This window comes from Brassica napus, chromosome C8 (assembly GCF_020379485.1).
Source record: "Brassica napus cultivar Da-Ae chromosome C8, Da-Ae, whole genome shotgun sequence".
NCBI lineage: Eukaryota > Viridiplantae > Streptophyta > Magnoliopsida > Brassicales > Brassicaceae > Brassica > Brassica napus.
In genome coordinates, this window is record NC_063451.1 from 1,493,359 (window position 1) to 1,513,551 (window position 20,193).

The 20,193-nt window shown below is 36.1% G+C and overlaps 4 protein-coding genes across 4 annotated transcripts; 1 reads left to right on the forward strand and 3 right to left on the reverse strand.

Moving 5' to 3' along the window:
• Window positions 1-1,946: 1,946 nt before the first annotated feature.
• LOC111205455 lies at window positions 1,947-2,987 on the forward strand. The gene is made up of 2 exons (XM_022701300.2): window positions 1,947-2,341; window positions 2,647-2,987. The coding sequence occupies exons 1-2, from the start codon at window positions 2,018-2,020 to the stop codon at window positions 2,827-2,829; spliced, it is 507 nt and encodes a 168-aa protein (XP_022557021.2). The 5' UTR covers window positions 1,947-2,017; the 3' UTR covers window positions 2,830-2,987.
• A 479-nt stretch (window positions 2,988-3,466) lies between these two features.
• Window positions 3,467-5,259, reverse strand: LOC106400076 (peroxidase 1). Its single transcript, XM_048766052.1, has 4 exons — window positions 4,965-5,259; window positions 4,691-4,882; window positions 4,427-4,586; window positions 3,467-4,074 (listed from the first exon to the last, which is right to left on the reverse strand). The coding sequence occupies exons 1-4, from the start codon at window positions 5,208-5,210 to the stop codon at window positions 3,668-3,670; spliced, it is 1,005 nt and encodes a 334-aa protein (XP_048622009.1). The 5' UTR covers window positions 5,211-5,259; the 3' UTR covers window positions 3,467-3,667.
• Window positions 5,260-8,457: 3,198 nt separating this feature from the next.
• On the reverse strand, window positions 8,458-9,925 carry LOC106400072 (peroxidase 1-like). The gene is made up of 4 exons (XM_013840484.3): window positions 9,653-9,925; window positions 9,351-9,536; window positions 9,085-9,244; window positions 8,458-9,017 (listed from the first exon to the last, which is right to left on the reverse strand). Exons 1-4 carry the CDS (start codon window positions 9,896-9,898, stop codon window positions 8,611-8,613), a joined length of 999 nt encoding a protein of 332 aa, XP_013695938.3. The 5' UTR covers window positions 9,899-9,925; the 3' UTR covers window positions 8,458-8,610.
• A 7,828-nt stretch (window positions 9,926-17,753) lies between these two features.
• LOC106397125 (traB domain-containing protein-like) lies at window positions 17,754-20,110 on the reverse strand. The gene is made up of 9 exons (XM_013837682.3): window positions 19,737-20,110; window positions 19,547-19,594; window positions 19,396-19,455; window positions 18,939-19,022; window positions 18,754-18,858; window positions 18,521-18,634; window positions 18,322-18,422; window positions 18,122-18,233; window positions 17,754-18,040 (listed from the first exon to the last, which is right to left on the reverse strand). The coding sequence occupies exons 1-9, from the start codon at window positions 20,043-20,045 to the stop codon at window positions 17,912-17,914; spliced, it is 1,062 nt and encodes a 353-aa protein (XP_013693136.1). The 5' UTR covers window positions 20,046-20,110; the 3' UTR covers window positions 17,754-17,911.
• Between the last annotated feature and the right edge of the window lie 83 nt (window positions 20,111-20,193).

The window sequence follows — 20,193 nt, forward strand, 5'->3', positions numbered from 1 at the left end:
CGCCATATTCTGCTGTAAGTTTATTAGGTCAATCCATAGCTCTGTTCTTTCCTCGGAGAAATTTGAGGCGTATACTGCCGTATAAACGAATTTTTGGCTCGAAGGGATGAATACTTCACACGTCATTAATTGAGAAGTCTGGCTCTGGATGCGAACTGTTGCAGGATATTTCCAAAGTAGGATAATCCTCCCATCGTCATCAGAAGTGTGGTTGCTCGCAAAATTCCAACCATTACAGAGTTTCGCCATAGTGGAGACGTGGTTAGGCTCCTTAATATGTGTTTCCAAAATAGATCTAAAAATAGGCCGATGAACATTTAACCATTGGGCAAAAGGCAAATGCTTGTCAGTTTTATTATTACCACGGACATTCCAAAAAAATGTTTTTGTACTCATATGAAAGGGTCTAGACAATCTCCATTTGGAATGGAGTTCTCTTCCAGAGAAACAAGAGGCAAACTATGGTGGGTTTGAGTTTGGTTTGGATTTGGATTTGGATTTGGATTTAAGAGGGAGGAGGAGAGAATCCAGGAAGGAGAAGCAGTGTCAACATGGGCTAATGGGAGGGTAATAGAGGGGGCATTTGAAAGAGAGACTTGCTTTTTAGAAATATAGGAACCAGCTCTAGGAGCAAAAGTTGCAGGAAGGGCAATGATACTGGTAGCAAGAGAGATCTGGTCAGAGAAGGACATAGGCATATTTGTGGTAGGATCCCTTCCATTCATCTCCGAGCCTTATCCCGAAGATTTGGTATGAGGAAAGTATCTCGTTTAATGTCAAAGATCTCGTCGGATCAGGTCATTTTTTATTTTTTATTTACTAAAAAACTGTTTTTCTTTCACGTTTTTTATTTTAATTTTAAATTTTGAAACTAATATATATATATATATATATATATATATATATATGTTTTGCACAATCATGTCCATAAAAAAAATTTTGTGGTTCGTTAGAGGTGTATATATGTTTAATATGTTATTCATATTGTAAATTTCATTCTTACATTAATTTTCATTTTGAGAAAATGTCAAGGTGATAAATTTCAATACGTTGAAAAACAAACCAAACTATATCACCCGGTCTATAGAATTTCTATGGTCGGTTAGTGGTTGATATGTTTAACATGTTTTTTGTATTGTAAATTTAACATTTACACTAATTTTCATTTTGGGAAAAAATCTAAGGTAAATTGCAATATGTAGAAGCAAACCAAACATTTACGTCCTATCCTGTCCATATAATTTTTTATGGTCTGAAAAAAGTGCATATATGTTTAATATATTTTTAATATTGTAAATTTAACACTTTAAACTAATTTTCAAAATTTTCCTTGAGTATGCAAAGTGTTTTGATTTAGTTAAAGTTTTCAACAATACGTTTAATATGCTTTTTTTCTTGTTTGGCGAGGGAAGAGGAAGCCAAATGACTGACGGGCCCATCTCGATCAGGGAGAGAGAGGTTTACGAGCACCAAACTCTGAGGAGGTGATTCAAAAGTATCAATAAACTCAAAAGTAAGCTAAAGTGGAGGTGGAGAGGTTCACATTTACATCATAGCCAGATTCCTTTAACAACGAGAGAGTTCAAAAATGCATTTACGTGCTTAGAGGGTGTAGTAGATAAAATTTTCATAACAATTTGTAATAGCTAAGTTTTATATTTCCGGAAAACAGAGTTACATGATTCTGCAGTCTATATTATGTTAAGTAAACCCACTTCTTATAAGTTCAATTCAACGACTCTTATTGGAACTCTCAAACTCTCAGATTCAAACCAGAAAAACACTTGACTAAACCGGTTTGGTAGTTTGGTTAAGTTAACCCAATAATCTCATCGTTATGTTGCTGTTCAAAATCTGAAAAAGAACACTTGACTTAACCGAAAATAAATCTCCGATTCGTTAGCTCGGTTAAGTAAACCGACTTCGTATATAAGTTTAAGTCAACGACTCTTAATGGAACTCTCACACTCAGATTCAAATCAGAAAACTTGAGATCAATCGGAGAAGTAAGAAGAAGATGGGAGCTTTCGGGAAGCTGATCGACGCGATCCTCTTCTTATTCTTCGCCTTAATGGTGTTCATCCCACCGCTCTTCGACGCGCAAACGGTGCTTCCTAAACAAATCTACCCGGCGATTCTCACCGATCTGAACCGCAACTACATCGCCGACTTCGGAGACTACTTGCTCGCGGAGGAGCCGCGTTTCCTCGTCGGACTCATCTGGCACGAGCTCGTACTCCTGTGGCCGCTCTCGATCGCCAACGTCTACGCGATTCTCGCCGGAAAGTCGTGGTTCGGCACCACGTGCTTGCTCTACGGAGCTTCCGTCGTCACTTCCATGGTACAGTTAATTTCGTTTTAGTATTAATCTGTAAATTAAGAATGTTAGACCATAAATTAACTTTTTATCCGTAATTATTTTAGATAGTAGTCGGTTCCCAGCTTTGCTACCCGAATCGAACAGAAAACCAAAATAACCAATCCGAAAATGAACCAAATTTGTAAATAATCGAACGGTTCCTAAATCTTGAACGTGACTGCGTTCTTGTGGAACTATGTTTTGACAACTGTATGTGTGTGTTCCTGTTTGTATGTTAATTCTGATATATATATATATATATATATATATACTGTGTGGATGTTTAGTCTGCAGTCCTGGGAGAGATGCTAGGTTCTGGGAAGGCGTCTGAGAAATTGCTAATGATGTATGTGCCTTTCATGGGTATTGGGATACTGGCTACTCTTCGTGGTTTGGTCTCTCGTTCAACCAAGAGCGCCGGATCTGTCGACAAGAGATCCGCTGTTAAGCCTAGGAGGAAGCTGGCCTAGAAGAGGTGGGTTCTCGTTTGTGATGGTTGGTTCTAATTTTTCCTTTTTTCTTTTATGTACCTTTGGTTGAAAGCGTTTCCTCTGAACTCTCTTTGTTTGGTCTCTCAGCAACAATGAAATGTTTCCTTGATTGAATTCAAATTCATTGCTTTTGAAAATCAAGTAATCTTTTAAGTTCTGGAGATTGTATTTCAAACAACTCTTCAACTGTTCATTCTAAAAATTGGCAAAAAGATGCAAGACAACGATATTAAACGAGATTTTACTTAGATGGAGGAATTTTTTAAAATTGTTAACACTGGTTGCAACAGAGCCAATAGACAACTTACCCGTGGGAACCGAGTCAACCAGAATCTGAAAATCAACATTTTCCCTCCATTAAATTGGTCAAGGCGTCATGAGAAAATTCATTTTGCCATCTTAAGGACTATTTCTTCTTCTTATCATTATATGTCTTCAACCATATGAATAAAAGGTTGAAACCAAGTTTGTGTGGTTTTTTGACATTGTTTGGGATACGTGTTTGGCTCTGTTTTGATTCAGATACAGTTTCAAATGAAAAATATATTTTTGTTATCCATTTTCTGGATAGCTGGTTTCGATTACTTATTACTATGAAACTCAAAGAGAAACAAACTTAAAAGACAAATAAACATTTTCATTCAAACAATACTCAGTAGACAACACTCGAGAAAGATATAAAAACATTATTACACATTTTGAAATTCAAACACAAATAACTTCCGTTGAAAAAAGGGGACTTGATGAAGGAATAAAAGAACATAATAAGCAGAAAAGGTTTTAGAACTTCAATCATCCGGATGAGATCGGTTCAACATCAGTTAACGAAGGCGCATCTCCTCCTGACCTCACCTTTCTTACCGGTAAGAATTTCGACGAAACCAAGTTTGACCATTGAGTCAGAGAAATCTCTAGCGAAGTCAGCCCCACGAGTTAACACCTGCGCCTGAATGTAGAGGTTGGTGTCAAGGTCATCAAGAAGTGTTGCATCAGATGTGAACAAACCCTTCTTCTGAGCCACAATGTTGTAGTAGTGAGAGTCAAACTTCCTGGCACTGCCTGGGTCCATATCCACAGGGGTCTTGACATCAGTTGGCTTGCACCTCTTCTTCAATGTCCTAACGTAGCTAGGGTTCATCGCTGGGTCAAAGTCACCTTTGCCAGTGAAGTTATGGATACGGTTGTTGATGAGACCGCAGGAAGAGACACCAATGGTGTGAGCTCCTGTTCAATAAATCATGATAGTCAGCTTGATATTTAAATTCAACATGTTTTAATTAAATTCTAAGAGGGAAAATCTCCAAAATAACATTTTTTAAAGTTTATTTAAAAACAGCGCTGAATAATAAAAAAAATCTCAAAAATAGCATTTTATACTAACTCTTAAATCTTAATTTCTTCCCCATTTCCTAAATACTAAACTCTAATCGCTAAACCCAAATCCCACAATAAAATAGAAATGTTTTTTTTTTAATCGGTGCTATTTTATATATACTTTTTTGTGTTATTTGTTGAACAATAGGTGTTTTAATACTATTTTAGAATATTTTCGTTCAGATGTTTGTATAGAAATTACCTGAGAGGACTACTAGGTCTTTACTGTTAAGACCCTTGTCAAGGAAGTTCTTCTTCAGTGTCTTTACGTCGGAAAAAGGAGATGGCAAATTAACCTCGGAAAGCTTCGAGATGCGTCCATCCCTCCTCCCCAATGGAACAGGCCACCATGGTCCTCCGATCTTAAAAAAAAAAGAAACCAATCAATGAGCAAAATAAGTTTAGTGCGTAAACTAATGTTAATTGGTTTTGGAATGATAAAAGTCATTAGAATGCAACAAGTTACCACTGCAACAGCTTCTCTAGCGACCAAGGCAAGAATATCAGCGCAAGAGACAACACCACGACAACCCCAAGTCCTCTCGAGAGCTGCCTTGGCAGCATCTACCACTTCGTAGCCTCTCACTGACAAGTTTGGGACAGCGTCTCTTTCCGCATCCTTGTTTGGTGATTTCAGAAGAATGGAACCATCACATCCCTAATGTAAGTACGAAGGAGTAAACATTACTATAAAAGTTCTCACGTAAAAGTACATATACTCATGTCATATTATAACTTACTCTGACAAAGCAGTCGTGAAAATGCATCCTCAAAAGCGCCGCAGCAAGAGTTGGCCTGCGAGAGACGTATTGAAATGTGACCCGGCGGACAATGGATTCCACTTGTGGACACGTGGAGCGGTAGTAGTCAAGGTCAAGATCACCCTTCACACGTGGGTTTCCAAGTTGATTCCCATATGGCTTCGCAACAGAAACTCCAACAAAGGCAAGAAGAACCACAAGGGCAAGTAAGTTTTTGAGCGCCATTGTTGTCTCTCTTCTTTGTTTGTGTATTAAAGCCAAGTTTAGGGATGAAGAGAAATGAGAAAGCCTCAAGCTCCTTTTATAGATCATTGGAGGGAGTTTTGAAAAGTTCCATTGCTAATTGTCGACACAGGAATTATATAATATCCATTTGCAAATATTAATTAATCTGTTTCTTGATAGAATTTGAAGAACATTGCAGGCCTCCACGATCATCCTGATTCTTGTGTCATGCTTGAATATTCAACTTTCAAGAATATGTAAACTGAAAATTTTGAAATAATCATTGACTTCGTTGCCGTCTCTTTTGCTAGATGGAAAGTGTATGGACTTTTTAGAAAGCAAACTCTTTTTATTCCAAGTAAATTAGTATTCTCAAACCAATGCTCTGCTGTTAACCTCAAAATAACTATTATAATAAATGCAATTTGTAAGAAAATAATAGGGAAATAATATAATAATTAGTTTGTGTGTGTTACACACGTTCTTGTTCGTCGCCTGCATAATCTTTATTTCTTTTTCCACCATCATTTTTCTCAAATCTATCGTCTTCCTCCAGCCTCGTTATCCTCATTTGGTTACCACTTCAACTTTTAATTTGTCAAATATATATCCATACTTAAAAAAATATGAACTCCCCAAACTTTTTTTTTTAATATAGAACCTTGCGAAAACAACCCTGAAGGAATATATTTAAATTTGCATTCTTGTTTTGAATAAAAATACATAAAATATAAAATCTCTGAAAATCAAAAGAAATCCAAATAGGGGCTGTTCGTTTCGGCATCTTTCATCTGGATGATTCATTTGTATGATCTATCCAAATGATCTATTCAGATTTTTGTGACTGTTTGTTTGTTCATCCAAATAGCTCATCTATATGAATCATCTAAATGGATCTTATGTTTGTTTCTTTATTATCATTTCCATCCAAATGAGTTTAGTAAACAAATTACCAAAATACCATTGTGTTGATTTAATCATATGTTAACATTTTCCTACAATAATAACTTTTAAAAAAACAAAAAAAATTGATAAACATGTATTTGAAAAAAAAAACTTTAGAGTTTCAAACTAAAAAGAGTATTAATAATAAACCGACTGTAACTTCGGTTTCGGCGGAAAACGAGATTTTTCTGTTTTGACAGAAAAACGATTTTTTTTGATTTTGACGGAAAAATGAGATTTTTCGATTTTGACGGGAAAATACAATTTTTGGTTTTGGCGAGAAAACGCATTTTGCAAATACGTTTTTGGCGGAAAAACACGTTTTTACGCTTTTTGCAGGAAAATAAGGTTTTGACGGGAAAACAAGATTTTTCGGTTTAAGCGGCAAAACGAGATTTTTCGGTTTAAGCGAGAAAACGGGTTTTTCGGTTTTGATGGCAAAACGAGATTTATCGGTTTTGGCGGGAAAACAAGATTTGTCGGTTTTGGCGGGAAAACGAGATTTCTCGGTTTTGGCGGGAAAACGAGATTTTTAGGTTTTGGCGGGAAAATATAATTTTTGGTTTTGGCGAGAAAATACAATTTTCGGTTTTGGCGAGAAAATGAGATTTTCGGTTTTGGAAGGAAAACACATTTTTCGGTTTTTGGCTGGAAAACGACATTTTTTAGTTTTGACGAGAAAACACGTTTTACGATTTTGGCGGGAAAACGTGTTTTTGTGGTTTTGGCGTGAAAACGCGTTTTTGTAGTTTTGGCATGAAAAAATATTTTTCGGGTTTCGCGGAAAATGCATTTTGGCGGAAAAATACGTTTTTGCAGTTTTCGCGGGAAAACACGTTTTTGCGATTTTCGCGGGAAAATGTGTTTTGGCGGGAAAACACATTTTGCGGTTTTCATGAGAAAACGCGTTTTACAGTTTTGGAGGGAAAGACATTTTGATGAGAAAACACATTTTTCGATTTTGGCGGGAAGACACGTTCTGGTTGAAAACACGTTCTATGGTTTTGGCGGAAAAACGTGTTTTTGTGTTTTGGCGGAAAATTGCGTTTTGGGGTTTTGGCGTGAAAATGCGTTTTTGTGATTTTGGCATGAAAACCTTTTTGGGGAGAACATGTTTTTGCCATTTTGGCGGGAAAACACGTTTTTGCAATTTTGTCCGGAAATGCGTTTTTAGGGTTTTGGCTTGAAAAATTCGTTTTTAGGTTTTGGCGGGAAAATGCGTTTTTGTCGTTTTATCAGTTTTCGTGTGTGACAAAATGATATTATGTTTAGGTTTGTAATTTATGAATTACATGAGAGACATAATATACATTATACCATATTGAATGAACCATATTCATCCAAATGGTCCAAATTGGTTCAGCTGAATAGACTTTAAAATTAAGCCTAAATTTTCGAAAGTCATCTGGATGAGCCATCTAGATGAGTCATCTAGATGAATTGCACTTTTAGTGCCTAAACGAACAAAACTATCATCTCCATCCAGATGGCTCATGGAGAAACGAACAGGCCCATACTCAACCAGATAAATCATTTTGAAATCTATTTGATGATCATACACTGTAATTTAGCTAATATTTCGTTGGAAAAGGATGTTATAAAAGAAGTTAAAAATCGTGGTTCAAACTAAAACATGTTCACTTTATTTTGGAATGAACAAACCAGTCACCACCAGTTTAACATAGACATCATGCTATCTCCTCGAGGGGACATGCTTTTTTCATCATTTTAAAAGTTCATAACTGATTGACGGGATGAGGTAGCCCGCTTGGCGAAGGACCTTGGGGCCAATTGTCATGCTCACGGGTTCGACACCAGGCGGTGGCGAACTGCCCATCCTGTCATCCACACGGATATGGGCCCATGCTTTCGGGCCCATTTGAATATCCGGAGAGAAAGTCTATCCGTGGGCTGCACCTCTCTTTGGGGATTAGTCTGAGCTTAAGGGCCCGGGATACCCCAGGTTAAAAAAAAAAAAAAAAAAAGTTCATAACTGATTCTGTTCTTCTTTGGCTTTATAGTTTTTTTATGACGTTACTTGTATGACAAGAAAGCGCACTCTTAACCCATATGAGTTTCAATTACTAAATTTAATAACTTTGGTTGAGTTTCTATAAAAATATAAGAACGTAGGTTCCGCTTTGCAAGCTCTGATTTATTCAAATTCAGTTTCTAATGAAAATATATTTTAACTATTCATTTTTGGTTAGCTTGTTTCTATTACTCATTAATATGATTATATGAAACTCAAAGAGAAACAATAGAGAGAAAAACATTTCATTCAAACAATGACTCATGTTATCTAGTAGATAACATTCGTGAAAGGAAGAAATACATTATTACACATTTTGAAATACAAAGACAAAGAACTTCCGTGGAAAAAGGACTTGATAAAGGAACAAAATAACATTAATAAGCAGAAAACGTTTTAGAACTTCAATCATCAAGTCCAAAGTTAGTTAACGAAAGCGCATCTCCTCCTGATCTCTCCCTTCCTCCCGGTAAGAATTTGGATGAAACCAAGTTTGACCATTGAGTCAGAGAAATCTTTGTTGAAGGAAGCCCCACGAGTCAGAACCTGCGACTGAACGTAGAGGTTGGTGTCGAAGTCATTGAGAAGTGCTGAGTCAGATATGAACAAGCCCTTCTTCTGAGCTACAATGTTGAAGTAGTGAGAGTCAAACCTCCTGGCACTGCCTGGGTCCATATCCACTGGGGTCCTGACATCAGTTGGCTTGCACCTCTTCTTCAATGTCCTAACGTAGCTAGGGTTCATCGCTGGGTCAAAGTCGCCTTTGCCCGTGAAGTTATGGATACGGCTGCTGATCAGACCGCAAGAAGATACACCAATGGTGTGAGCCCCTATTCAATAAATCATGATAATCAGCTTGATGTCCAAAAGCTTAATATATTTTTTGTGTATAAATACCTGAGAGGACGACTAGGTCTTTACTGTTAAGACCCTTGACACGGAAGTTATTCTTCAGTGTCTTTATGTCGGCAAAAGGAGATGGTAGGTTAGCCTCGGAAAGTCTCGAGACGCGTCCGTCCCTCCTCCCCAATGGAACAGGCCACCATGGTCCTCTTATCTAAAAACACAAACCAATCATATAGAGCAAAATAAGTTTAGTACGTAAAAGAAAATATTAATGCATGGTTTTGCATTGAGAAAATGAGTAGAATGCAAAGTTTTACCACTGAAACAGCGTCTCTAGCAACCAAGGCAATAACATCAGCGCAGGAAACAACACCAGGACACTTCCTCTCTAGCACTGACTTGACAGCATCGACCACTTCGAAGCCTTTCAATGTCAAGTTAGGGGGAGCGTCTCTTTCCGCATCATTGTTTGGTGATTTCAGAAGAACGGAGCCATCACATCCCTAAAGAATACAGAAAAAAAATAGTTATGAAGAAACACACATTACTAAAACTGACATGAGCCTCTACTCACATATTACTAAAACTGACATAAACTCAAGCAAAGTTATAAACTTACTCTGACAAAACAGTCGTGAAAATGCATCCTCAGAAGAGCAGCAGCAAGAGTTGGCCTACGAGAGACGTACTGAAATGTGACACGGCGGACAATGAATTCCACTTGTGGACACTTGAAGCGGTAGTAGTCGAGGTCAAGATTACCCTTCACACGTGGGTTTCCAAGTGGATTCCCATATGGCTTAGCAATGGAAACTCCAACAAGGGCAAGAAGAACCACAAGGGCAAGTAAGTTCTTGAGCGCCATTGTTGTCTCTCTTCTTTGTTGAGTATTAAGCCGAATTTAAGGATGAAGAAAAAGGAGAAAGTCTCATGGCTTTTTATAGATCAATGGAGGGGATTTTGAAAAGTTCCAATGCCAAATGTCAACATAGTAATTAGATATCATAACGCCCATTTGCAATTATTAATAGGTTTCCTTTAAGAAAAAAATACTATGTTTCTTGGTAGAATTTGAAGAACAATGCAGGCCTGCACGTCCTTTTGATTCTTATCTGATGCTTAAATACTAAATTATCAAGAACTAGGATCGGACCCGCCGGGCGGGTAAGCAAATGAAAAAATATATTTAAAATTTACATGAAATTTTTAGTTTATTTTTAATTATAATTTTCACTATTTTTACTACATAATTGACATTTTTTATTTTAGAAATTATATATTTGTTACTATATGAAAACAAATATATTTATTTCACTGTGTTCAAAATATTTAATTTTTTGAATTTAATATATTTTTAATATAATTCTTCTTAAATTTTATAATTTAAACAATTAGAAGAAAATCCAATTTATTGTATTTTTCTTTAAAAAAATAAGCAAGTAGCTTAAAATAAGATATTAATTGTTGCTGTATAATATTTATAAATAACATGTTATGTTATAATTTATGAATTATTATATTTGATTAAAAATATGTTTATGTTTTTTTAAGTTTCTTCAAACTCACATCAATAAAAATTTGAAAAAATGAATATGTAATTGTTTTCCTTTTTTTACCACCAAAATCTAGGCTTAACTAATAAAAAATAGAAAACACAAATAGTATTGGTAGCTACGAAGACAATTTATGAAGCATTGATGTATTGTTAATATATATAGTTCAAATGTAAAAAAATGTGAATTTTATTATAAATTTTAAATTTTACACTGATGTGTCATGTATAATTAAGAAATGGATGTCTAATCCAAGAAAACAAAATTACCAAGAAAATTATTTACTTGATTAAATAGAGTAGTTGATTTTATTTTGTGGTAATTATATATCTTCTCAAATTAAAACCAGATAATTAATGGTGGTGAAGTACTGAACAAACATGATAAATATCCACAAACAAATATAGTTGGTCCTTGAAAAATAGAAAATGAATACTCAAGAATGTCATAAAATAATACTTACAAATTACCAACATATTTTCTCAGAATTTGCATTAACTCTTTTTAGTAGGTATAATATATGTTTTCAGTATTAGGAAAATATATACATACTAAATTATTCATTATCTAAAAAGAAGTTTTATAATGTAAAACCTCCTAAAAGCTGATGTGTCTACAAATTCGAACCCATTAATAGAGAAGGTTGATGTTCCCTAAACCCCTCTTATGATGTAAAAGTTTTAAATTGTAATATTTTTAAAAAATAATTGATGTACTGAAAGGACAATGGTAAAAACCTACCAAGAAAGTTACTAACTCTTGACAATTTTTTCTATTCTGAAGTCCTTTTGTGGACCTCGCAGCATTTGTAAGAGACGTCATGAGGTAAACTCTCTCTAGTTCTCTCCCCTCTCTTTTTCTGAAAAACACTTATGTTAGCTTTTCTCCTCCTAGTATTTTGCATGTGTATTTTGCAACGCTTCATCAATTAGCTTCAGAAGCTTAGGCTTCGCTGACTTTTCTCAAGTTCCTTCAAACAAAAAGAGAAAATGTTTGGTCAAGTGACCCATATAGATATTGCCAAAAGATAGTAACATGCGAACATATTTTGAAATCCCTACGAACTACCTGCAAACCTATCGAGATAAACACATAACCTATCGAGATAAACACATGTGTGCCAATAGTAAGGTATGATGAGACTCTTCTCTCTTATTCCATAGGTTTAAATCATAATAATCACACACCACAAACTTTTATAACAATTGTGATTCAAAGATTATGCGAGCATAAATCAAATCTGCATCTACACAAAGCTCAAAACTGAAAATAATACAAACTCCTATGAGAAGCCATTTTCTGTCCCCCCCCCCCCCCCCCCCCCCCCCCCCTCCATAAGCTTGTTCTGTATGAGATGATCATCCCTTCATCACAGACGTTGGACACCATTTTTATGTCGAATTCTTAATTAACTTTTTATTTGAATGTATATATGTTAGAATTATATAGTAAAATAAGTTAGTACACAAATTTTAAACTATTACTTTATTGTTTTCTGCCTAATAAATCTGAAAATTTTAGAACTTATAATTTGTTGAGGGTTCTATAATATAACACTATAGAGATGATGGTATAAGTAAGAAATTAATGGATCATCTCTTCTGGAGAGTCTCCCCACCGATGGAGGATCATGGATCCAAGGGACACGCTCAAATTGGCAGAAACAGAGTCAATACTTTGGGCTGATGCACATGTATTGACCGGAAATAGGATAGTATCCCAAGTCGAGGTTATGACTCTCCCATCAATTCCGGAGAGATGATGTTTTACAGATGGTTCCTGAAAAGAGAATGAGATTTTCTCCGGGCAAGGTTGGCTGAGTACTTTAGAAGGTTTTGATAGACCGTTGGGAGCAAGGAATGTTCGGGCTTGTCTATCTCCTCTACATGTGGAGATAGAAGCACTACTCTGGGCAATGGAATGCATGAAAAACTTACGCCAATTTCAGGTTACGTTCACACGATCAGAGATTATCTATGTACCAAGGACACAAAATTCAAGAGCGAATAGCCTAGCACGCAGTGTCAGGAAGCAACCGTCGTTTGTCGTTCACATGGATCAAGATCTTCCGAAGTGGTTCACAGAGTCAGTATGAGTCACTAGTTTGATGTCAAAAAAAAAATTAAGAAATTAATGGTCAGACATGAAAAATTATCTAGCTAGATTGTTACTATAAAAAATTGGTTAACATGATTTTAGTTTAACCAATAATTTAAGTGTTACTATTTAGTTTAACCAATAATTTAAGTGTTACTATTTATAAGACAAGTCAAAATGACCAAAACAACTGAAAACTTTTGTCCACCAAACCAATTTATGGAAATCCATTACAAATAAAAGGTTAGACGAAAATCAAACTAAATGACAAATTCTTAAGCAAACTACCACCCAAAAGGCCACAACTTTATATTTAAATCTTACAAATCAGGCCATGAAACGCAAACCAATTTTTTTTTAACTCTTGAGAAAATGGAAAGTGTCAAAAACACCATGAAGATTCAAAAGGAACCCCAACAACAATTGAAACTACACTAAAACTAAAAACCGAAATAGAAACGCTAAGAGCCTAAAACTCCAGCTTCTCTCCAAAAATACATAGATTCACCATAGACTTTCAACTCCACCATCATCTGTTACACGCTGTTCCTCGTACCTTCCTCTGCAAGCAAACCATGTAACCAAGAAGGATTACCCTGGGCCACATAGGACTGAAGTCTCATCTCCTTTGTCACGCTTCGAGAAATCAAGAAAGCAGCCCAGTTAGCCTCTCTTGTCACCATATTCACCTTCCAATCTGTAAGATTACTCAGCACTTCAGTTAACTCCAAACCATACACTCGAAAGGCTGGCCAGGCACGTGGTCTATTAATTGATCCAACCAATTCTAAAGCTTCTAACTCAAAAATCACATGCTGCAACCTGGTGTATCGTCTCTGTTAGAGGCAAAATGCAAACCAAATCATCTCTTTTCATTTCTTCATTCTTATTTATAAATAATCTAAGCTTCTTCTACAGAGAAGAAAAAATCTCATTGCTGCTTACCCTATCCTTCTGGTGAAAACTGAAAGCACAGAAGGTATAAACTCAATAAACTCGTGATGAATCTCTTATCTAACGACATCCCAGGTTACCTTGCTCCAGCTTGCAGCTAACTTCAGATTCAATCTCTTGGACAACATCTTTAAACCCATGTTTCAACCTTCAAATTTCAAACAGACCTCTAGATTTCAATACGAAAAAAATTCGGATTCATGACAGGAACAAAAGTGTAAGCCATGAAGAACCCTATCACTGCAGCACGACCTGCAAGACAAAAACATCAAACTTCAAATTATGTTTAGCTGCAAAGTACGCAAGATATGGAAATCACCGTTAATTGAGGAGTTGATATTCTTGTGATGATATTGCTTCATCCATGCCCATCATTGGATAATCGAGGTATCAAAGATAAAAAAAAACGTTAGTAGTTGTTTCTGAGTTATCTTCAAGCCACTTTCTCCTCTTTGCCTCTATAAGTAAAGCAATAGCATACATTAAACAATCAATCACTCATCTCCCTATACCTTATTACAAAACCAAAGCAATAAGCTTACATAAAATGAGTGCAAAACTGAAATAAAGATTCGAGCTTTAGAGGATCTAACCATGAACTATCACCGAATCCCGATCTGTTTTGCCTCGAATTGTTTCAGATCCCAATTTCTATTAACTCACTTAGCATCTTGAAAGAATGATCTCACTCGTGGTGGTTGGCAAATCAGTCTCGTCTCCTCCATTATCAGACACAGAGGATCTTTTCGTTGGAGATTTAGCCGGCACCTCCTCTACAGAAACGGAAGCAGGCTTCGGAATCTCCACGATGGTTGCAGAAAGAGGACCAGAAGAGTGAGAGATCTTGGGGATAAGATTAGGGTTTTGAAGTGAAGCAGAGATCGCTTCCATATAACCGTAAAGTAGAAAGGGCTTGGTCTGATCGAAAAGAAACAGACATGTATAGATATTCAAGTGAAGAATGATAACCTTTATATAGGTGTAGATACACCGTCTTACAGAGAGTAAACACGCCTTTAATGTCAGATCGTGCTTCACATTAATCTGTAACTCTCAGTTTTTCAACTGATTAGAAAAGGAAACGGAACAGTGATAAAAAGAAAAAAAAAGAAGAATGGAAACGGAACATCGCAGAAGAACTCTTTTTTGGTGTTAAGAAAAGGTCAAACCTTAAAACAACGTGTTTTTCATAAACAATATATGGGTCTATGGGTATCAGGCTTAATTCGGTAATCAAAACAAACAATGGAATGCAGTAGTCCAATGTCTCATTAATAAAATGCAGTGTGTCGCAAGAAGGGACACGTGTCGAGCTTTTGTGAGCCGAATTTGTGACGTGTTTGCTGATGTGGAGGGCACTAGAGAGAAGGAACTCTACTCTATATAATAAGATATATAAACATGAAGTTTTGAAATTTAGTCACTTTTGCATTATGATAGGCTATTGACTTTTTAGAAAGCAAACTCATTTTTTCATTTAAGTAAATAGTATTCTCAAACCTATTCTCAGTCTCTAACCTCAAAAATAGTTATTATATTAAACTGCAATCTGTAATAAAATACATATGATAACTAGTTTGTCATGTGTGTTACACACGTTCGTATTCCTGGCCGGCATCATCTTTTTAATCCTCTCTTCCATAATTTTCTCAATCTCTATCGTCATTTACTTATTGAACGTATTACAAAAGTTGATCTTTCAGCTAAACGATCATTTAGAAAGTCATTTGCACGGTTCTGAATAATATGAGTGAATACTAACACCTTATACGACTACACATACAAATACTAATTATGATCATGCACAAATATGTTCACATGTTCATACATACAAACAAAAAGAGCTTTGATGTTTAGTCTTTTTTATTTTTTTGAACACCTGATGTTTAGTCAATTCATCATATACAAGTCTGGCCCAAAAGGGATGGGCAAAGGGACAAGATTTTTGTTATTTACATAATCTGCAAAAGATTTTTCAGTATTAACAAAAATGCCTCAGTTGTTTTTGGTATTTACGAAAGTGCTTAAAATCTTTCTATATTAATCACATTTCACCAAAATTTTGATATTGGTTAAAATGATCATGATCTATTTGAGAAGATACAAACGTTAGACCGATTTTGAGAAATGAATTGTGTGAAGTTTTAATCTGCTTTCCACTTCACCTTATAATACAACTAGGAGGGTGTCCGCGCGGAATATTATTTTTATTATTGTTAAGAACATGATTTTTTGGATAATGTAATTATGTTGTCGTTTTTATTTGTTAAGATCATTATTTGGTGTTTTTAGCGTGTTATGTAGTAATAGATGATATGTTAATATATTTTGTGTTTGTATTTTCGAATAATGTGTTGTTGTGTGTATAGTACTTGTTAGTAGTGAAATGAGCATCTAATGTAAAAGATTATTGAATTTCAATAACTTTGTTGATTCTAAGATTAGCGGGTTCAGCGTCAAAATTGTATTATATTTTTTTCATATTTTTGAAAATTATAACTTGTAAGATGTTTTTGCCCTCTCCCTATATTTTGACCTTGAGTCATCCCCGTCTATGTATTTCGTTACTTTTCTGGTGTGCGGTGTTTCTCACCATCACCGGAAAAAGACTTACATCTTTCTCTTGTTCTTCCTTGTCTTCTTATTATATGGTATTTGTTGTAGATCGGGTTTATGAGTTTTCAGTTTTTCGGTTGATTCTCACGGCATTGTAGGTTGTTCCAGTCAGTATTGATTGCTATCTTCTTCCTTAGATTTCAGCTGATGTTAGGAACTGCATCTTCTTGGTTGGGTCAGAGTTTAGTCGTTTTTGATGTTGTATTCCTCAACGTTGGCTTACCGTCAATAGTCTCTGCTCGTCTTTGTTTTCAAGATCTAACTTTTGGTGTTCTGACTTCTATGCTCTCTTTCATAGCTCGAGGATGGCTTCATAGTTTGCTGATTTCGTTTCGTCTCCCTTTCCCTCTCTATTCTCGCATCTCTTTGCAGCTTTCATCGCATGTCTGGTGGCTCTCCCTTTCACCATGTTTGCCACTCGAGGTTTGGATAATGTTTTCGTTCGTGCATGTTATATGGGCTTGGAGTTACTTCTGGTCTCAAGTTTAGTCTCTGATTTCTTGGTAGTTGTCTTTCATTCTCCCTCCCTCAAGTTTTTTCTTTTCTTTCCATGTTTCCTTTGTATAGGTGTGCGTAGTTAGTCTCTTGGAGCTTTGGTCCATTCTATCTAGAGCTTTGTGGTTTTTCATTTGCATGGCCGTGTTGTATATTCTTGTTTAGTTTGTGAGGTGTTTCTTATCTTTTGGCTACTGATTGTGATTCCGGTGCTTTAAGCATATATGTTCCTGATTCTTGGTGGCTGTGGCCTTTCGATTATTATTCTCCTTCTGACCCGCTTTCTTGGTTATTTGCGTTTGTGCTCTAGTTTCTTATTCTTAGTTTGATTATCTTATGATATTAATAGTGAAATAAATATATAATTTGTAAATGAAATAATAAAAATTAGTAAAAATAATAAAATGGTGAAAATTTATGCTATTTTTAATTGTAAATAAATTAAATATTTAAAATATATTTTTATTATTTTATTTATTTCTTGAATTTTAGGGACTAATAAGTGTGAGAAAGATTAGATAGTACATAATTATAAATTGATGGAAAAAATTGCAATAATCTAAAAGAAAAAAGATTTAAAATACAAAAAAAAATGTGAGGACACGTGTCAACAAAACCACCATTCCACATGTCATAAGAAGGGGAAAAACCAACTTTATATATATAGATGTTTCTAAGTTGATTCACATGTAACAAAGAAAGAGAGGCTCAAGATAGGAGCAACAACAGTTTAGAACAAAAGAAATCCAAATAAGAATGGACGGGCTCAAGATCCAGGGAGCCGCAAAACGTTGGATCTTAGTTACTACCAGCTCGTTCTGAAGCGTAGAGGCCTGTTTCAGTCCTACTCTGCTCTCACCACCAATCCCACAACACTCTCAAACATAAACAAGATCTTGAGGGGTTCGGTGGAGAGTTTCTTCTCTGAGTTTGCTAACTCCATGGAGAAAATGGGTCGGATCAATGTGAAGACTGGTTCAGCAGGAGTGAGGTCAGAAGACAATGTGCCGTTGCAAAAAGATTTATTATCATGAAAGTTTCAATCAACCGACATACAAAAGTAAAAGAGAAAAAGAAAGAAAGCATAACGACTGTATAATGTTGTTGAGTTTGTGTAGTTTTCTTTTGAATGGCTCAGGAGAATGAAGAGAAAAAACTCGTTTTCACCTTCTTCTTGCAAGAAGTATACCAGTAACTATAGCTGTCCCTGTAACTGCAATCGCCACTGATGATATTATCCTCTTCACTGTAAATACCGAGTCGTCGCTCGGTATCTCCATTAGATCTTTCATCTGCACAGTTCCATGAAAAAAACAAACAAAATAAGCTCCTTAATTCAGAGATTGATAACGACAATTTTCACAAGAACAGACCGTTATAGGTTGCTGCCAATTCTTCTTGATTCCATTAATATGCCCTCTGCCGATCACTGCCACAACCGAACTGTGCTCACTTGCAACTCTCAGCAAAGAAGATGCCATGTACCTGAAATTTTAATTCAGATGATGAATTATGATAAGCCAAGCTTAGCGAATTTGATAATCAACATAGAGAGGGATTAGAGAAGACTAACTGGTCTCGCTCATGCACAAGTGTATCCATGAGAGATGGAAACTCCTTGCTCATTTCTTGAATCACCAAAGTCAGCATATCCACATTGTCCATCTCTTTCAACTGAAGGGGACCCACCATTTATCATAAACAGAGATATCCATAATCAAAATATACAAGAAGCATTGAATTATATACAAAATGTATACAGTAAGACTTACCATTTTGTCGAGTTCTTCAGCGCTTGGCAAGAAGACAGCTTGAAACAGCAAGGAGTAGAGAAACTTTACCTTGTGCCACAGAGGCATCTTCGCCCATGTTCTTTTTAACGTGATCTGCTTCGGAAAAAGTATTAAAAAATCAAAATGAATAATGTTACAGAATGCAACTCCATGTTATAAGATGGATAACATTACTAAGAAGATGTTTTGGAACTGTGGACGAGCATTATCACCTGTACAGGACGATCGCCAAGTATCACCTTGCCGCCATATTTAAGGGCCTCTTCGTATGCCACACGAAACTCAGCTCCAGGAAGAACCTCAAGCTGACTGGCGATCTAAAAGAAGGACAGGATGTAAATTATTGGTTGAGAAAGTGAAAGCTTCCACACTAAAAATGTTGATAAAGGAAACTTGCCTTTGCAAGAAACCATCCATAGAGTATTCCGAACGTGTTCTGTTTCTGCTTCCAACTTTCTATCATGTCTGACATGGTTGGAATCTAGAGAGGTAAAACATAGCACCATATCAGGAAAAGCAAAAGGGCTAGAAGAGGGAAAATCATGTATAAGTAGATGGATCTCTGCATTATCATCAACAAAGCATAATAGCAGCATATACAACAAGTGAAGTAAATTCTATAGGCAAGCTCTTTTCCAGTTGACAACCCAAAGCTCATGCATCATTTGAAAGAAAGGAATCCATTCTGTTTTTGTGATTAACAAAGGAGTTTTTGCATCTCTCTTTATTTTTAAATATAGACATCCACAGAAACAAAATCCACAGCGATGCACATTCTATTACAGAATCTTACACAGTGATACATGACCATAACATGCGAAAAAGCAAACCAAAATAGAAAGGAAGAAGCAAACCTTCAAAGTCTGAGGTTTGAGAATAGACAAACGGCTTGAACACAACTCCACGAACACAGCCTATTAATCATCAGCCACTTGCTTAGAGCAAAAACATAATAAAGATAACAAACTTAAATTCTCAGTGAGCATCTTAAAAAAAAAAACGAACCTCTGGTTTCAAAATGCTGATTACTGCTTGAACTTCTCGACAAGATTCCTATAACAAACAAACAAAAAAAAAAAACAAAGAGCTAAGCTGAGATCTCAACTTGTAATCTAAACCCCATCCAAATTTAAACAAACTTCACATGCAATTCAAAAAATCTCCAAGACAGCTCCTTTCCGCCGAAAGTTAATACCTTTGAGACATGAGCAGTCCCGATCAGATACACATCGCAAGACCCACTTTCCCCTGTGGACTCGCACGTCAGCATCACAACGCTTTTCGCCAATTCCTCCGGCAGCTCCGCCTTCGTCGCCTCCGACGAGCCCTCTCCGCCGCTAACGACGGAATCGGAGTCTTTGTATTCTTCTTCTTCCTCGACGGCGTCCTCCTTCTCCACATTCACTATGCTGTCGCTTAACGAGATGTCGCCGGTGGGCCTGGAGTCTTCTTCGATGTGAACGAAGTCCTCGCCGCCAGAGTGAACCTCTGGCTCCGTCGACATCGAATCGGCGAAAGTATTGAGATTGGGATGAGGCAATGGTGGTTACTAGTAAAGTCGTCTAAGGTAACGCTTATAGCTTTTATTTAATATTACTAGGAGACTAGCACGGAGCTATTTTGATTTTCAAATGTTAACTATATAGTTTTTT